At 42.5% G+C, this 18,012-nt stretch overlaps 1 protein-coding gene across 6 annotated transcripts; it reads right to left on the bottom strand.

The window, feature by feature from the left end:
- Positions 1–231: 231 nt before the first annotated feature.
- On the bottom strand, positions 232–16,174 carry LOC308117032 (olfactomedin-like). 6 transcript variants are annotated; one of them, XM_080475625.1, is made up of 7 exons: positions 15,564–16,133; positions 13,491–13,553; positions 12,806–13,184; positions 12,479–12,643; positions 10,806–11,018; positions 10,585–10,717; positions 232–2,534 (listed from the first exon to the last, which is right to left on the bottom strand). In XM_080475625.1, exons 3-7 carry the CDS (start codon positions 12,839–12,841, stop codon positions 1,687–1,689), a joined length of 1,395 nt encoding a protein of 464 aa, XP_080331751.1. In that variant the 5' UTR covers positions 12,842–13,184; positions 13,491–13,553; positions 15,564–16,133; the 3' UTR covers positions 232–1,686. The 6 variants fall into 6 exon arrangements, with proteins under 6 accessions (XP_080331751.1, XP_080331752.1, XP_080331750.1 ...); XM_080475624.1 differs by having other exon boundaries at positions 834–2,534; positions 12,806–12,898; positions 15,564–16,143; XM_080475626.1 differs by lacking the exon at positions 13,491–13,553 and having other exon boundaries at positions 15,564–16,129.
- Positions 16,175–18,012: the final 1,838 nt, after the last annotated feature.

Genomic DNA, 18,012 nt, shown 5'->3' with positions numbered 1-18,012 from the left:
TCTTGCGACACTATTTCCAGAGAAAACCACAGCTCATGACACCCAGTCGGATCAGGTTCAGTCAAACTGGTGCAGACAACAGGCATCAAACAGAGTTAACCCTTTGGGTCCCAGAGCTCAATTTGACTGTTTTCACTGCTGTTGCTTTTATGTTCATATATCACTATGTAAAGCTCATTCATTTGATCAATTTAGAAGTTGTAATTAAAATTGCACCTCACACCACACAAAGTATGTAAGTAAAAGTTTAATTTGTTAAAGTACATAGTCCCAATGAAATGCTTGATTGATTTGTCAGGCACTTAAAAGGCAATGGGACAGGGACCAGTACCGGGTCTCAGGTCCTATACTGTTAGGCATACTCATAAAAGTTATGTCTTCAGAAGTGAGCAGGATTACTATTGCAACAACACATCATCAGTAGGTAAACCTAACCTGACTCATGTTGGTATAACCCCCGCTCACGTTCCCTATTAGTGGTGAACAATCCAACGCTGGTGAATTCTGCTTCACAATGACAGGAAGAGGCGACATCGAAGGAGCAAAAAGCAACGTCGCTATGAACACTTGGTCACCACAAGCCAGTTCTCCCTGTGGTGACTTCTCTGACTCCTCCTGTACTCTTACATCAGTTTTTATAGTTTGTTACAGGCACTTGGGGTGTGTATGTGTATGTGAACGTGTACGTGTACGTGTATGTGAATGTGAATGTGTATGTGTGTGTGTGTGTGTGGGTGTATGTGTGTGTGTGTGTGTGTACGTGAACGTGAATGTGAATGTGTGCGTGTGTGTTCATGCACGTGTTTCTATTTTATTCTTTTTTTTATGTGAAGCACTTTGTGTTACAATTGTCTGTATGAAAAGTACTCTATAAATAAAGTTTGATTTGATTTGATTCGGGCCTACATCGGAGCTACGACCACCAGCAGCGGGCCAGGAGCTACTACCGGAGCTATGTGCACCATCAGTAGGCCGCAGACTAGGACCAGTACCACGACCACCAGCAGTACCCAAACTTTCAACCACTAAGGTAACAAACAGATAACTGCAAACAAAACACCTACAAACTGTTAATCATGAGAACATTCTATGGGACCCTGAAGTTAAAACCAAAGGGGATTTTTGGTGGACACATCAACATCAGAAGCCTTATATCTAAAACGGGACAACTGGAAATACTTTTATATGATTCAAATCTAGACTATTTAGGGGTCTCAGAAACATAGCTGATGAAAAATAGCCCAGCAGTGCCTACACTTTTCAGAATTACAATGTATTCAGACATGACAGACCACATAAAAAAGGAGGTGGTGTGTCATGGTATGTTAAAAGTAATATCCAATGCAAACAGATCGATCTTCCTCAAAATGGCTTGGAATGTGTTGGAGTCACAATTTGTCTATCTCCTGAAATGTCGTTTAATGTTGTTATATTATATAGGCCACCTAATGAGAACGATGTATTTTTTGACATGTTGTGGACATAAAGCTTGTTAACCCAGCGTCATTGTTTAAGCTGTAGGGTTCAAAGCATGTGACAAAAGTAGCGGCTTATAGTCCGGAAATTATGGTAATTCTTTATTGAGCGCATGTAATTTTCTGAGAATAAGAAGCTTATATAGAAAACCATGGATTTGATCCTTTGCTGGATTCTTCTGGGATGAATGTTTGAACGGAGAGTTTGAGACTAGAAGTGCGTCTGGTAGGCCAGCAGATATCCGTCGTTGTACATGTAGAGCTGCTGGTCGGTAGGGTTGTAGCTGAGACTGGCCACGCCTTTGGACACCTTCTCCAGCGGCAGAGTGAGCGAGTTGTCCTCTCGGCCTGACTCTGTGTTGAAGGCGTAGAAAACCTCCTCGCGGAACTCGTCCACGTAGCGTGTGGCGTACAGCACGCCGCACGCCATGAAGGCGTTGGTAGCCGACTTCTTGAACTGCCTCGTCTCCCACGTCCGAGTCACGTTCAGGGTCTGAGCCTGGCTGTCCCACGTCACCCGGCTCACTACCAGGTTGCCGTGGTTACCGACGGTGGCATAGATGGCCCACAGCCCCATCTCGTCGGCCTCCAGGTCCACGTCGCTGTTTGGCCGGCAGTCGTAGTAGCAGTAGGGGAACTTGTTGTTGAAGCCCACCCCGGTGCCTGGAAGTGTCGCCCGTGTGACCAGGTTGGTCTTCAGGTCGAAGCGGCAGATGTCTGCTGAGCGGTAGCAGTGGTAGTACAAGGCCTCGCCATACAGGACGGCACTGGGACCCTCCAGGGTCTTGGCGTCGGTGAAGGAAGGGGAGAAGGTGAAGTCCTGCTGGTTGCTGGAGGCCATGAAGTCCTCGTAGGTTCGGTAAACCCGCAGAGTGTTTCCATAGATGTTGGTGTTGAGCAGAGGCTGGACCCAGTAGCTGTTCTTCTGCCCGTCGCTGTCTGCCTGCGCCTGTTTGCCCCACGAGCCGGAGAGTTTGTCCTTACCATGAGGGCTGACCTTGGAGGTGACCGGGGGGCTGAAGCCAGTGATCAGACCTTTAAAGCAGCGCTTGTTCTGACCTGCAAAGAGAAAATGGTTCCAGATTTTAGAACGGCTGTGAAATCTGTGATTTCTATCAAACGTCAGCACAACACAGCAGCACTGGCCAAAGGGTAATAGCAGAAAACACAAGAATCTAATATGGATCAAAGAAAGTGTATTTTTTTGTTTTCCCCCCCAAACATGTTCAAATGTGTACATGGAAATTGAAATCTGTAATTTAATCTACAGATATTTTGGCTGAACAAACTTTTTACACTTTGTGAGTGCATGCTCGGAACTTGAATTTGACATGATAACCCAGATGTAACATTTGCTCTTTCCATTCCAGTCGTCCACACGGGCTCTTGGAGCTTTAAATGCTACAGATGCCAACAAGAAAGACAAGAAAAACAAAAAAGGCCAACATTAAATGGGATGACAGGATACATTTTTCATGTTCGGATATTGACGTATTCATGTGCACTAATGTTTAAAGTTGATAGACAGCATATCTGATTTGCAAATAAGAATGAAAGTTGTTTGATTAAATACCCTGTGGCAGTGATGCACGCCACCGTCGGATTCCCCCACAGAGATGGAATTTTGAAACTGTATTCTTTAATTAACTAAACTGTTGAATTATTTTAACTTGAATTGTTCTATGTAGTCTGCCATATTCGCCTCACTGTTTTAGAGACAATAGGATTGCATTCTGCCATGAGCTTCCCTCCATTTTCCACCATGTGGCCTCACTAATGCTCAGAGAATAGCCTATTGCAGTGTAAACAAGGAAGTGACTGCAAACTGGATCCTGCCTCACAGAACAGGAGTCCATTGTGATTGGCCCAGAGTGGAGCACAGAAGGGGTCACTGGAGGTGGTTCCCAGGAAGACTACAAGCAACCAGAGTTGATCAATTTGTTGTTTGTGTTGAATCACTCTCTTTCTCATCCTTAAATTGGGGAGGGCACACCGGTGTCCTGTACAGCTAACCATGTGGTGAGAATGTCTTTGTTTAATAGATAATTGTGTTAATTCATAACTATCTCAGAGCTGTAGTTCTTAAACCAGCCACAGTTTTAGGAACATGCAGAATCTAGAGAAAATAGATGTAAAATTTTATTTAACAAAACTAAACCACAAAACTCAAACAGTTCACCACACCGACTCTACAGCCAGTGTGTTTCCTCAGCCTGTCACATCTGTGTCCGGGAAGCTCCTCCTTTATGGGCAGAGAGGTGAGGCAGCGCAACTGATGTCGATCAGGTGCGCTGCCTCACCTCTCTGCCACTTACCCATTGGTCTTTTTTATTTTACGTGTGTGTGTGTGTGTGTGTGTGTGTGTGTGTGTGTGTGTGTGTGTGTGTGTGTGTGTGTGTTTGAGTTACAGTATATCTTTGCCACTATATTAATATTCTCAAAGTGGTGGACCTGCACTCTAACACAAAACCCAGACTAATGTTAGATGTTTATTAATTTATGATTTTATAATTTTGCTGATCTTGGAGAGAAACAGTTTCACACAAAGCTAAAAGGACGTTATAAAATAGTCTTTTAAATTTAAATAGACTCTGTGTGTAGAGTTGACATTAATTCTGTGGTTTTCTCTCATTAAATATCCATGACAAGCTTCAGTCTTCAGTAGAAAAACAATGTCATTAATTACAGAAAATTGTGCAATTAATTACTAATTTTGTTTAAATCAATTGACAGCACTAAAATATACAACATTTTGATTGCCACACAAACACACACACACACAGACCTGCACGCACGCACGCACGCACACACACACACACACACACACACACACACACACACACACACACACACACACACACACACACACACACACACACACACACACACACACACACACACACACACACACACACACACACACACACACACACACACACACACACACACACACCTCATGCTGCTGCTCCGGGAAGGGAGGAAAAAACAAACAAAAAACCCGAAAGTAAACAAAAACATTTAACGTAATTAACGCAGTTTTAACGAGTTAAACATTTTAAATCAATTAATTAAATTAACGCGTTATTTTTGACAGTACATATATATATTTGTATATGGTCATATGTGAATAATTAAATTCTGAAGTGTATTAAGTACATTATTAAATCTATTTCAATATAAAAGTAAATACATTTATCATATATTCAGAAGGGTACAATATTAAGTATATTATTAGAAATATTTCAATATATCTCAATATATTCATCTACATATATCACAAAGTGTATTGAGTATATTATTACATACATTTCAATATATATGATGCATATAGATGCATTCTTGGTTTTTTTGTTGTTAATTATGATTCAGAATAAGTTTGTGATGCCAAGACAGACATTAGCTTTACTAAATATTTTCAGTTACAAATAATTCAGAATACTAAATATTTTGATATATTGAAATTAAATATATTTTAGAATTTATATATTTTTTTTGTGTAAGGGTCCATTGTTGAGTCCTCACAATCCATAACCAAAACAAAGCACAACCACATCAACACAACACTTTGAATATCAACTTGCACGTTCAGGCCAGATCGACATTGTTTATGTGTAGACGCAGTAATAACAAAGCTCATAACCAGACCTTGAAGACCTCCTTCCATTTCATTTGCTTGAAGGGAAAAGTGTCAGGAAGTTAATAGGACTTGTTAAGCCTGGAAAGAGAAATATTTTGTAGTTTTGACAGAACAACAAAAGTTTTAATGAACTTCTTAGATACCAGGAAGATCTGAAATCGTATCAAATGCTTGATCTCATCTTCAAATTCAACAAGCTTTATAAAATTTAGTGACGCATGATTGGTTGGTTGATGGTTCATTCATTCATTGAATTACCTTTGAAGTCTGAAAGGAAGAAACCTGCTAAACAGAACTTAGACTCAAGAGAAAGAGAAACATGCAAAACCAGACTCAGAGGAGGAGAAACTTGCAGAACCAGACTCAGAGGAGGAGAAACCTGCAGAACCAGACTCAAGAGAAAGAGAAACATGCAAAACCAGACTCAGAGGAGGAGAAACTTGCAGAACCAGACTCAGAGGAGGAGAAACCTGCAGAACCAGACTCAAGAGGAGGAGAAACCTGCAGAACCCGACTCAGAGGAGGAGAAACCTGCAGAACCAGACTCAGAGGAGGAGAAACCTACAGAACCAGAATCAAGAGAAACCTGCAGAACCAGAATCAGGAGAAACCTGCAGAACCAGAATCAGGAGAAACCTGCAGAACCAGACTCAAGAGGAGGAGAAACCTGCAGAACCAGACTCAGAGGAGGAGAAACCTACAGAACCAGAAGGATCTGGGAATCGGAGCCGAACTTTCTCACCAAACTTTCCTTCTTCTCTCCGTCTTACTAACCCTGACTTCCTCGTCACCATTATTTAATCGAGATTTGATAAACGCTCACACACACAGTCACAAGAAGTCACCAAACTGCTACCTTGTGCTCCCGGATACATCTGTACAGTCACCAGAGTTCTAACTGCATGTTTCGATATCCAGTTAAAATTCCGAAGTTCAGAAAGGGGCCGACAAAGCCGTCCAGTTGTGATATGACCTCGGGAAGCATCTCTGTTGCTCCAGCAACGGTTCTGCGCCGGTCAAACGGTGCCGCTATTTTGGCTCTTTGAGACCCGCCTTGCGCATGCGACGGGTGTCTTGTTTATCTGGTTGCTAAGCAACTGACAGGCCTCCAGAAAGAGTGAGTCAGACGTCTCGAGTGGACGCGTGGGTCATTGCAGTTTCTTGGGGTACCACCGCCCGGTGGGCGCTCAAGTCATTGCATCGCCCTCTTGTGGCCATCATGTCATCACCCTGAACTTCCAACGTCTGCCTCCCTCTGGTGGACGTTCGAGGTCACACACACACACACACACACACACACACACACACACACACACACACACACACACACACACACACACACACACACACACACACACACACACACACACACACACACACACACACACACACACACACAGTACATAGTGTTGCGGTTTAGTAGATTAGATCTCTGTTAGATCACGCTTGTTGCTTAAATGTGATGATTTACGAAAAAAATTATGAATTATTTATGAATTAATATACTTTTGTTAATAAATGCCTGTTAGCTGAATTGAACGGTTCGTGGTGATTATTGTGTATTTATTGTTGGCATTCACTGGTTTGTAACAGTCTGTGCTTGGATCTCACGCCTTCCCTTTTATTTAAGATGGTTATATTTTTACACATAAATATTAACTAACTTAAATAAACCTTTTGCAATGAGATTGATAGTTTGGTATTAGCTATTTCCAGATTCTCTGGTGGTGCCTCCTTTTATTAATAATGAATAAATAAATGTATTCACGTTAACTTTAAGCCGCCATGTCCCTTGTCTCGTGAAGTGACATGGCGGCACGGCCAGAGCTCGCAGCAACCTCTCCTTGGGCTCCAGCAGTGTGTACGTGTGATTGTGCGAGCGAAAGTGTTATGAACTCCGAGGAAAGTGGAGTAAAGTGTGCAAGAACAAGATGGGTGTATAATCGGCAGTGCTTATTGACCATCCGTGGCGGAAAATGGAGCTGCGAAGCGCTGCAGCCAGACCTGCTCCTGAGGTAGGTGAGCTTAGCCTGCTACCTGGCCCGGTGAGGAGGCATCGGGGGCGGTGTGAGAGCACGCGGAAGTGGGGCAAGCAGAGGAGTACGTGCGAGGCTTACGGCTAATCCCTGCAAGCCGGTGGTTCCAACGGTGCTCCTGGCCAATGTCCGGTCGCTAGACAGCAAGCTGGACTACATCAGGCTGGGGAGAGCATCCCAGCGCAGCATGAGGGACTGCTGTGTCCTCTTCTTCACCGAGACCTGGCTCAGTCAGAACATTACGGATGCCAAGATCGATCTGCAGGGGCTAACGCTGCACAGAGCCGACAGACGCTAGGCTAACTGGAAAGTGCAGAGGCGGCGGTCTTGCAGTTTACACCAACAACTCGTGGTGCCGGGACTCAGAGGTTGTCTCTATGGTCTGCACACCTGACATCGAGGCATTGACGGTGAGATGTCGCCCCTTCTACCTACCACGGGAACTGTCAGCGGTCGTGGCTGTGTATGTACCACTGAGGGCGAACGTGAGAGAAGCTATGGAGGAGCTGCATGACGCCATCAGTGCACAGCAGAAAGCACATTCAGGTGCCTTCTTCATCGCAGCGGGGGATTTTACTCAGGCAAGTCTCAAATCTGTCCTGCCAAAATTCTACCAGCACGTGAACTTTGCAACCAGAGGGAGCAACACATAAGATCTGGTGTACACAAACATGAAGGACTTTTATAGAGCGGCCCCTCTCCTACATGTTGGCAACTCTGATCACCTTGCGGTTCTGCTCGACCCAGGGTTAAACATGCGGAAGCTGGATCCAGGAATGTCAGCGTTTGGCCACAGGATGCTCTCACCATGCTGCAGGACTGTTTTGAGACAACACAGTTGGACATCTTCAAGGAGGCAGCCACATACGACAGCAGACTTGACTTGGAGGAGTACACTGAATCAGTCATGGCTTACATTTCTAAATGTATAGATGACGTGACAGTGGTTAAAACCTTGTGTCGCAACAACGAGAAGCCCTGGATGTGTGCTGAGGTGCGAGTGTTGCTGAGAGCTAGGAACACAGCATTCAAATCAGGTGACGCAGCAGCTTACAACCCGGCCAGGAAGAACCTGTCACAGGTCATCAAGGAGGCAAATGGGCGTTATGTCCAGAGAGTCCATAACCACTTCACGGACACAGGGGACACCCGGCGACTGTGGCAGAGCTTCAACTCCCTAGTAGACTATAAACCTAACCCTCGCCAGACAGTAAACCCAGACCCCACCCTGCCGGATGGTCTCAACCACTTCTTTGCACGATTTGAGGCAGACAACATCCCCCAGCCACAGAGACTCTCCCCTCTTCGTTGTGAACAGATATTACAACTGTCCACAGCTGGAGTAAAAAAGGTCCTTGCCAGTGTCAACCCACGTAAAGCTGCAGGGCCTGATAACATCCCTGGAAGGGTCCTGAAACACTGCACTGTGCAACTGAAAGACGTCTTAACAGACATCTTTAACACTTCTCTCAGCCAGTCAGTGGTGCCTGCCTGCCTCAAAAGAGCCACCATCATCCCTGTGCCTAAGAAGCATAACCCGGCCAGTCTGAATGAGTATCGTCCTGTGGCCCTCACACCGGTGCTGATGAAATGCTTTGAGCAGCTCGTCAGGCAGCACATAAAGTCATGCCTCCCCGCCAAATTGGCTCCCCTACAGTTTGCCTATAATGCAAACCGTTCCTCAGAAGATGCCATCACCACCATTCTCCACTCCATTCTGTCTCATCTGGAGGGCAGGAACACCTATGCCAGAGTCCTCGTCCTTGACTTCAGCTCTGCCTTTAATTCTATCATTCCACAACAGCTTGTGGAGAAGCTGAAGTCACTGAATATGGACACTAGTATCTGCAACTGCTCAGCTTCCTCACGCAATGGCAGCAGACAGTCAAGATGGGGAGAAGAACATCAAGCTCCATCACTGTAAACACAGGATCCCCCCAAGGCTGCGTGTTGAGTCCCCTGCTGTTCAGTCGCGTCACCCATGACTGTACTGCTTCCATACAGGATGGAGGTGGAGCGGCTGACATCTTGGTGCAGGTCTCACAACCTGGTCATTAATGTCGGCAAGACAAAGGAGATGGTGATGGACTTCAGGAAACACAGCAGGCCGGACGATAGCCCCCTGGTTATCAACGGGGCTCTGGTAGAGAGGGTGAGCAGTGTCAAGTACCTCGGAATTCATCTGGCAGAGGATCTATCCTACACCACCAACACTGTTGCCATCACCAAGAAAGCCCAGCAGAGACTGCATGTGCTCAAGAGACTGAGGAAGGCTGGTCTCCCTACCATCCAACTAACCACCTTCTACAGAGGCACCATGGAGAGAAGCCTGAAATACCACCTCATCTCCTGGTTTGGCAGCTGTACTGACTATGAGAAGCGGCAGCTGAACAGGCTGGTGAAAACAGCCAGCAGGATTATAGGTGCCAACGCTGCTGGACACTTCTAAGAGACGCTGCATCAGCAGGGCAGCAGCAATCATCAGGGACACTCCCCACCCTTCTCATGGACTGTTTTCCCTGGAGCATCCGGTGCAGGACCACCAGGTTCCTACAAAGTTTCTTCCCCCAGGCAGTGAGAGCACTGAATGGAAAATGACAAAATGGCTACTAAGAACTGTCTGCACCTTGACTGCACTTTGCTCTTTATCATGTGTTTAATTCTGATTACCTGCACTATTTTTCTGTCATTTATGTCCTGTTTTTATATTGGTCTTAACTGGCAAGTACACTATTTTTACTTCTAATTTATTCTAATCTGCCTGTACTCTTTTGTATATTTATTCCCTGTTTTTACACTGCTTTTAACCAAGGAGTACACTATTTCGTTTCTTGTACTCAGTACAATTTAAATGACAAATAAAAAACCTTGAACCTTGAATTAATCAATTACTTCAGGAGTTGTTAATGAGGAAATGATAGTTTACTTCCATTAATAATTTAAATTTGTCAAAAAATACTTCCAGGATTTATTACTTGCAGTAATCTATTACTTACAGTAATTTAATTTTAATAACTAACCATAAATTCTAACACTTGTATCTATTTATGAAATTTCAATTAGAATTTAGGAGAGTGAACGTTACATTGCTGTTATAAATGGAAAAAATAGAATATAACAGAATAGAATTGAAATACTTTATTAATCTCATGGGGATTCATTTAAGCATTGCTCCACACAGAATAAATGGAAAGTTGAATATCAAATATGACATAAGGAATTTTAAATATTAAGATGTATAAGGGTTAACATGACTGATATGAGCACAGACAGGATGAAATGAACCTTAGGGATAGACTTGCAGGACTTTACATTGTTCTTCAGGTAGCGCAGTTTGTCTCTTCAAATTCAACAAGCTTATTAAAATTTAGTGAGACATGATCGATCAGTCATTGGCTGGTAGGTTGGTGGTTCGTTCATTCACTCATTGAATTACCTTTGAAGTCTTTAGGGATAGACTTGCAGGACTCCACATTGTTCTTCAGGTAGCGCAGTTTGTCTCTGACAGTTTTCATGTTGATTGTGTCAGAAGTCTTCATCTTCTTGACATCTTTCAGCAGTGTAGAAACCTAATAAACATATTAACGCCAAACAAGCAAAACATCAGTCAGGGCCTACTATTTGACTTACATTGTCAAAGGGCAGGTTCCTTTGCACCTCTTTGTGGAGTTTCTGTGTCTGGTTGCTGTTTATCTGCCTGTGGACAACACCGATGTCCGTCTCAAGCTGGTTGAGCTCCTCCGACAGTTCCCGCAGTGTCAGCACCGTGTACAGGCCACGGCTGTGCAGGTATTGGTAAGGCTCCAGCCGAGAAGTCACATTGGCGACCTGATCCTGCATCTGAGGGAGGTGCTGGCCGGACACCACGAGCTGCAGGAAACCAAGACAGAGCCTTTACTGACCAGGGTGTCAGCACTCCCGGTGTGTCTGAGGCCACGTTTACAGATACCTGGGCTTTTACAAAAACTGAAATTTCCCCCTCTACCTTTGAAATTTTTTTTATTTCCATGGACCCACATATCCACCTGGTTCAGAGCTGCTATGAGCATGCCAAACCTGTAGGGGGCAGTGTAGCGAGAAGCATGAAGCCTTGATCGCCGATCAGAATCCTGAAAAACACCACGTCACGAATTGTGACGTAAATCTCCGCCTACCCGCCTTTAGATGCAAACAGAGACACAGAGTGTATCCAGATCTTCACCGTGGCCGGAGTTTTCCGGAATCATCATTTGTGGTAAGTCGTAGCTGTGTTTATGTGTAAATGCGCCAAACGCACAGAAATTTTTTCAGATACCCAGGAACGTGTAAACGTGGCCTGACATTCGTGTGTGTCTCCCCTCACATTTCTAATTAACTGTCCTCAATGTGTTCCACCTGTTTCTCATCTCCTCATGTATATTAACCTTCTCTCTCCCAGTGTGTCTGTGCCAGATCGTCTTCGTACTTCGTGTTGAACATCCAGCGTCTCGGTATCCTCCTTGTGTTCCTGTTCTCTGGTTTTTTTGGACCTTTTGATCATCTCCTGACTTCGGCTTGGACCTCTCCTCAGAAGCCTTGCTCCTACTTTGAGACTTTTAAATAAACTTTTGAACTCATCTCCGATGTTCGAGTCTGCATTTGGGTCTCGTCCTGGTCTGTGACACTGGGTTACCACTATTACATTTAAAAAGTACTGATTACTAGTTACTCCTTTAAAAAGAAACTGTTAGTTTACTGATTACTTGCTTCAAAAAGTAACTAGGTTAGATTACAAGTAATCTTTTTGGTTAGTTTCAACAGCTGCTGGCAACAACGTTCACCGTCTCAGCATAAAAATGACAACCGGTTTAGCCAAAACTCTTTAACTTTCTTCCCCACTTACTGCTTTTGCAACGAAGTCCAGCTTTTTGTGTGTGTGTGTGTGTGTGTGTGTGTGTGTGTGTGTGTGTGTGTGTGCACGCACAGTGACTTGGACTAGTAACTTTAATGCGATTACTGATTTGGAAATAGTAACGCGTTGGATTACTCGTTACTGAAAGAAGTGGTCATATGAGAGTAACGCTTTACTGAAATCACTGTTACTCACAGTACCAGGGCAATAGAAGAAAACCATATTCATACGTATACATCTACACAGCTCATAGAAAGGGATGCTAAAGGCTAATTGAGTATGCTAATCACTGTATATACAGGCTAATGCTTGTGGTCAGAAAGATGGTGGTCAATTACCCACAAAAAGGGAGTAACGTTTCACAAGAGACAAGACTTTCCCTCAATACTTAGCCCTCACATGAGTATGTAAGTGACCCGAGAAGACGCTGGACGGTGACACGGATGTTCAGAGAACCTACCTGTTCCTCCAGGTCGGTTAAAGACTCCCGACAAGTATCCAGCTGCTCCAGAACAGACATGTACTTTTCTGCAGGGAACGCCCACATGGAGGAGTCTGCCCGACACTGGCACAAGCCCGAGTCCAGATTTCTCCGGCCCAACACACGACGAGCACACACCTCATCCTGCAGGCCAAGCACACAGAACACTGAAACCTCCCCGTGTGTGTGTGTGTGTGTGTGTGTGTGTGTGTGTGTGTGTGTGTGTGTGTGTGTGTGTGTGTGTGTGTGTGTGTGTGTGTGTGTGTGTGTGTGTGTGTGTGTGTGTGAGTGAAGGGTGTAACTCACGGAGGATGGAAGCAGCAGCAGCAGCAGCAGCAGCATGCTCAGAACTGGAAGACCGGATCGCTTCTCAACTGTCAACCTGACAAGACGCTTGAGCTACTGAGACGAGACGGAGACTTAAACTCGTCTCACAGACTGCAAATTTCAAAATATCACACCTCAAGGTCCGATGTGGAGTTTTCTCTTCCCTTTATTCATGACTCACTGGAACTTTTTGAGTTCTCTTTTTTCTTTTTACTGTTCCCACTCGCGAAGTTCCTCTTATGATCCAAATAGATCTGGTCTAATGAGGTGTTAGCCAACTTTTCATGAAGGGTTCAGTGAGATGTGTAAACTCAGCTTTTCTGTGGTGGTGCTGTGGGAAACTGAAGTTCCGGTCACACTGCAAAAAAGGGTAGCCCAAATATAAGGTATTAAGTCTAAAATTGGGAAGAAAATTACTTAAAAGTGACTTTAATCTGATTAGATTTATTCTACTGATGTAGAATCTACATCATCACATCATACAAAAGCTCTCAACACTGATTTAATTCAACAAATCATCTTTCTGATGACCTCTTCTTAGTATTTTGTCTTTTGAAGACGTCCAGTTGGCTGTATTTTAGCCACAAATAGTGAGTCTTTTATAAGAGTCATTTCATGTTTTTATGGAGAAATATTTGGTTGCTTTATATCTTCCCGCAATTACCTTTGTCATCAGTATCTTTGTTGTCAGGTTGTCTCTCTTACAATTTCCACTTCATTACTTTCCCTGCAGGGAATGAATGAATGGTTTATTTCGGTTACAGTTACAGTTTTAGTGCAAAGTTAGATTTTTTGTGTACATTCAGTTCATAGTGCTTTTCAATGAGCACACACGTTGTTTTTTTTGTTCTGTAACCGAATTTTGTCTTGGCAGAAGCTAAGGTTTATTTTTGCCTATCTCTTAAAAACCCATCAATTTACCCATGACACCAGTGATACGAGAAAAACAAACAGAAGAAACTAAACATAACAGAGACAAAATGATAATAATAAATAAAATACATACATATTAAACATGACTAAAGTAATACAAGAGAAAAAACAAAACATTAGTAACAGAAATCTTTTTCATTGTAACTATTAATTATTTTGGTCTTTAGTGGGTTTTTTTTGAAGCACAGCAAAGATTGACACAATTTTAAGTCATCACTAAGTCCGTTCCAGAAAATACCTCCCTGAAAGGAAACTCCTCTGTAGTTAACATTTGTTCTCGCACTGCCTCTTTCAAATACACACAATCCCCTTACATTATAATTCTTTTCTGGAGTTTAATGATAGGGTCTATATGTCTTCTATGCATTTCCCCAAACCTCGACACAATATGTCATATATGGGCTCCGCGTCTGCCTCAGAGAGTGAGCAGAAGAATCAGACCAAGGAGGCTTGGAACGTCAAGGAGAAATTACTCCTGGAATTACTGTATTTTTCAATAAAATTGTAATATTTTTCATTAAGACTATTTAACGCTAAATAAAAGAGGTGTGTCTGAACAAGCATGACTAGTGACACAATCCAACATTGATTTGGAGTCAATAGGTCACATGACCTGGGAGCTATTGAGCACAATTACTGTATTTTTCATTGAGACACACTTTGTTTAATAAGCGTTTAATGTTTTTTTGTTTTTTTTTATAATATTCACATTTCCATGAATTTTTTATATTTTTTTGCTCAATATCTACCAGGTCATGTGACTTACTGGCTCAAAGTCTGTATTGGATCCCATAAGTATATAAACTGATGAAGGTACAGCTATTTCTATGAATTTTTAATTGTAAACCATTGTGTAAACCATATCATTTTAAAATGTCCTTTTTTTGAAAACCGAGAGCTTAAAGGCTCCTTCATCCTCCCTTTTTGAAGCCAAAAGAACAAGAAGAAGGTTCAGCAGTGACGTCAGCCAGCTGCTGAAAAAAAAGCTTTTTCGGCAGGACTGTTCATACTCCGATAAGAAGCTGCCGAACTCGCAGGCCACGCCCCTCACAACAGGCCACGCCCCTCACAGCAGCCACACGTCTGTGATGCGGCGTTTAAACCTTTCAACTGCACAGTTTATTTCTGGTCTCCAGTGCTTTCAGAAACACATTCCTCTGAACTTTTTCAGTAATAAAAGAGAGAGTTTTTGTCCGAGCGTGATGCTGGTCCGGTATTAACTACAGGAGATGACAGCTGTTCGTGATGCGTTCAGGTGCATCATGTAAAAGCCTTGACATTTTAACCAGCTGCGGCGCTCATACAGTAGCGATGTTACAAGCTAAATATGATTAAAATATGACTGATAGTCATGAGCGAACTGGAACACGCATGCCTAGAGCAGAAGTTTCGGCAGTGGGGCACCCACATCGTTCAGCCAGGGTGGTTGGCACAGCCGAAACAAATGTCTTCGGCCAGAGGGAGCTGGCCGAAGGAAATGACGTCATTTTGTTCGACAGGACCCCGCACTGCCGAACTTTCGTCTTCTTCTTATGGAGTATGAAGAGGCTTTAACAGTCTCGGAGCGGCTCACTTCACCAAACAGGAACGAGGGACGGCTGACTTGACCGCAGTAAAATTACAACCCTTTGAAAACACAATATACAAGTACCCTATATTAAAACAAGTACAACCCAGCCTACAGAATCAAATTCAGAATCACCACAACGCCAAACAAAAAAATTTTTTTCGTTCATAATTACTTATATAGAGTGTTTGTGTGTGAGTGTAAGAGAGAGTGAGAGACAGATTATTTCTTACACACCTGCTGATGTGGCTGAAGAAAGATGATCCTTTGTGCGTTTTCCAGACACGGTGATGAATTTATCCACTTTTTTGCAGATGATGCGCAAGGCAGGCAGAATATCACCAGAGGAAACAATAGCTATACCCATTCTGGAACGGAGTTTCTTTCTCGGGGTTCCACTTGATGATCCTGCGGTGCTCCCGGCATCACTTGGTAGCACAGACTCACTCCCTGTGTTTGTGTTTCATTACCATCCAGATGCTCCCTTTTATGTTTCTCCGCGGAATCCAGGTGCTTTTTATCACTGGATCGTCTGTAGCAAGTTGCATGAAACCATACATGAATCCATACTGATGCAGTGTTTATAAATGTCACCCATGGTCTTGCCCTCACTACTCAAGCAAAGCTATCGTTCGATGCAGTTTCTGAACGTTTCCCACAGAAAAATCTTGCATTTTTTCATTTTTTACCGATACCAGGTGCACATAACATATTTTCTATGTTTTGTTTTTTTTGAAGTTTCTGTTGCATTTTCCTCCTCTGAACTGCTTGAAGTTTGTATCCCGGTCACCGCCATCTTGAATGTTTGTGGTCTCCTATTGGACCAGCAGGTTACACGTGACTCTAACAGCAGCACACATGACAACAATATCATTACGCTAGTACAGAAAGTAGTACCGACTTTAAACACTGATTAAAGAAATACTGCGGCATTACAAATGGAGAACTTTGGGCATCTAGGTCAGGACTAACATATCTTTGTAATGGAGTAAAGGGATTGTAGTGCCCTGATGTCGGAACGGGATGAAACGATACGGCTTTCACCTTATGGCCTAAAGGGAGTAAAAAAAAAAAAAAAAAAAAAAAAAACAGAAGTAAAAAAAACTGAGTTAATTACATCATTTTTTAAAAACGAGTTAAACATTTCAAATCAATTCATTTAATCATCACGTTATTTTTGACAGCACTAATAGTAATAATACAACAATAATTCCAATCCAAGGTCATCTCAGTCAGGAGAGCTTAGAGCTGAAAACCTTCATTGTGCTGGTGCAGCAGGACTTTCCACCCTGTCCACAGTGCTACAACTCTTCAGAGCTGCATCACTTACCACACTGCTTCTGAGTGATGATTGGCCCGCCTGATGAACTGATCTAAACCCAATAAAGAATTTGTGGGTGGCTGAGAAGACGATGAGATGCTGGAGACAGGATCCAATTCAGTCCCTGAGATCAAGTCGAAGTGTTTTCACAAACTTGGATTTTCAGGGGCTACGAACCATGTACCAATGTTGGGGTACCAAAACGTAGTGGATGCTTTGTGTTTTCACTTGAAAACATTGTTGTGTACCTGAGGCCTTATGTGGACATTGTTATCAAAGCAATCTGATCTTAAAGATGTCAATATAGTTCCGCAACTAGATTGCCTTTATGCTGCTTTGGAGTAACTCATGAAAAACAATTTATGACCAGTTATTGTGTGTGTATATCCTCACTGATCAGAGGTTTGACTTAACTGTTTTATGAATCCTTTCTTGACAAATGGAATGATCAGACAGTCCTTGTGGAGTTAATGACTATGCCATAAAATACACCATATATATATATATATATATATATATATATATATATATATATATATATATATATATATATATATATATATATATATATATATATATTACCTTATCCAACTTACTGTGTAGAAGTATGGGGAAATACTTGTGCAAGTTCCCTGAAAAGACTTGTCATATTGCAAAAAAGAGCAATCAGAATTGTACACAGTGTTGGCACTAGGGAGCATACTAATCCACTTTTTTCACAATTAAAAAAATTAAAATTTATGGATCTTGTGGAGTTTAAAACTATTCAAATAATTCATAAAGCAAAGAATAATTTATTACCAGATAATATTAAAAAATGGTTCTGCAACAGAGAAAACGGTTCTGATTTAAGAGGAGAGTTACAGTTTAAAACTCATAATGTCTGCACCACCCTTAAAGGTTTTTGTGTCACAAACTGAAATAAATTTATGGAATAAACTCTGTGTGGAGACTAAACCATTGTCAAATGCTAATTGAAAAAGAAATGTAAAGAGTTGATCCTGGCGAGGTGCACTGCTTGTTGATGACATGAGGATTGTTTGTTCATACAGTAGTACTGTTAGAGTGATAGGTGTGTCTTAACTGTTGGTAGTATAGTATATTGTAGGATTCAATGCATTGAAAGTGATGAAGATATATTGTTGTAAATTAAGATTGCCACAATGATGTGAAGGGGTAGGATTAAATAAGTACGTCTTCTTCCTACTCCTTTTCCTGCATGTGAAAGACACGGGCACACATGGTGTTGACCCTTTTATATTGTTTATGGAATTGGATGTTCTGTTTTTTGTTGTTTTTTTTGTTTTTTTTTACACATTCGAAATAAAAACTTCAAATCAAATCAAAATCAAATTATTTGGTTGT

Source organism: Lipophrys pholis (assembly GCF_963383615.2).
Source record: "Lipophrys pholis genome assembly, chromosome: 11".
In the NCBI taxonomy this organism is placed as follows: domain Eukaryota; kingdom Metazoa; phylum Chordata; class Actinopteri; order Blenniiformes; family Blenniidae; genus Lipophrys; species Lipophrys pholis.
This window is presented reverse-complemented; position numbering and strand designations above follow the sequence as displayed.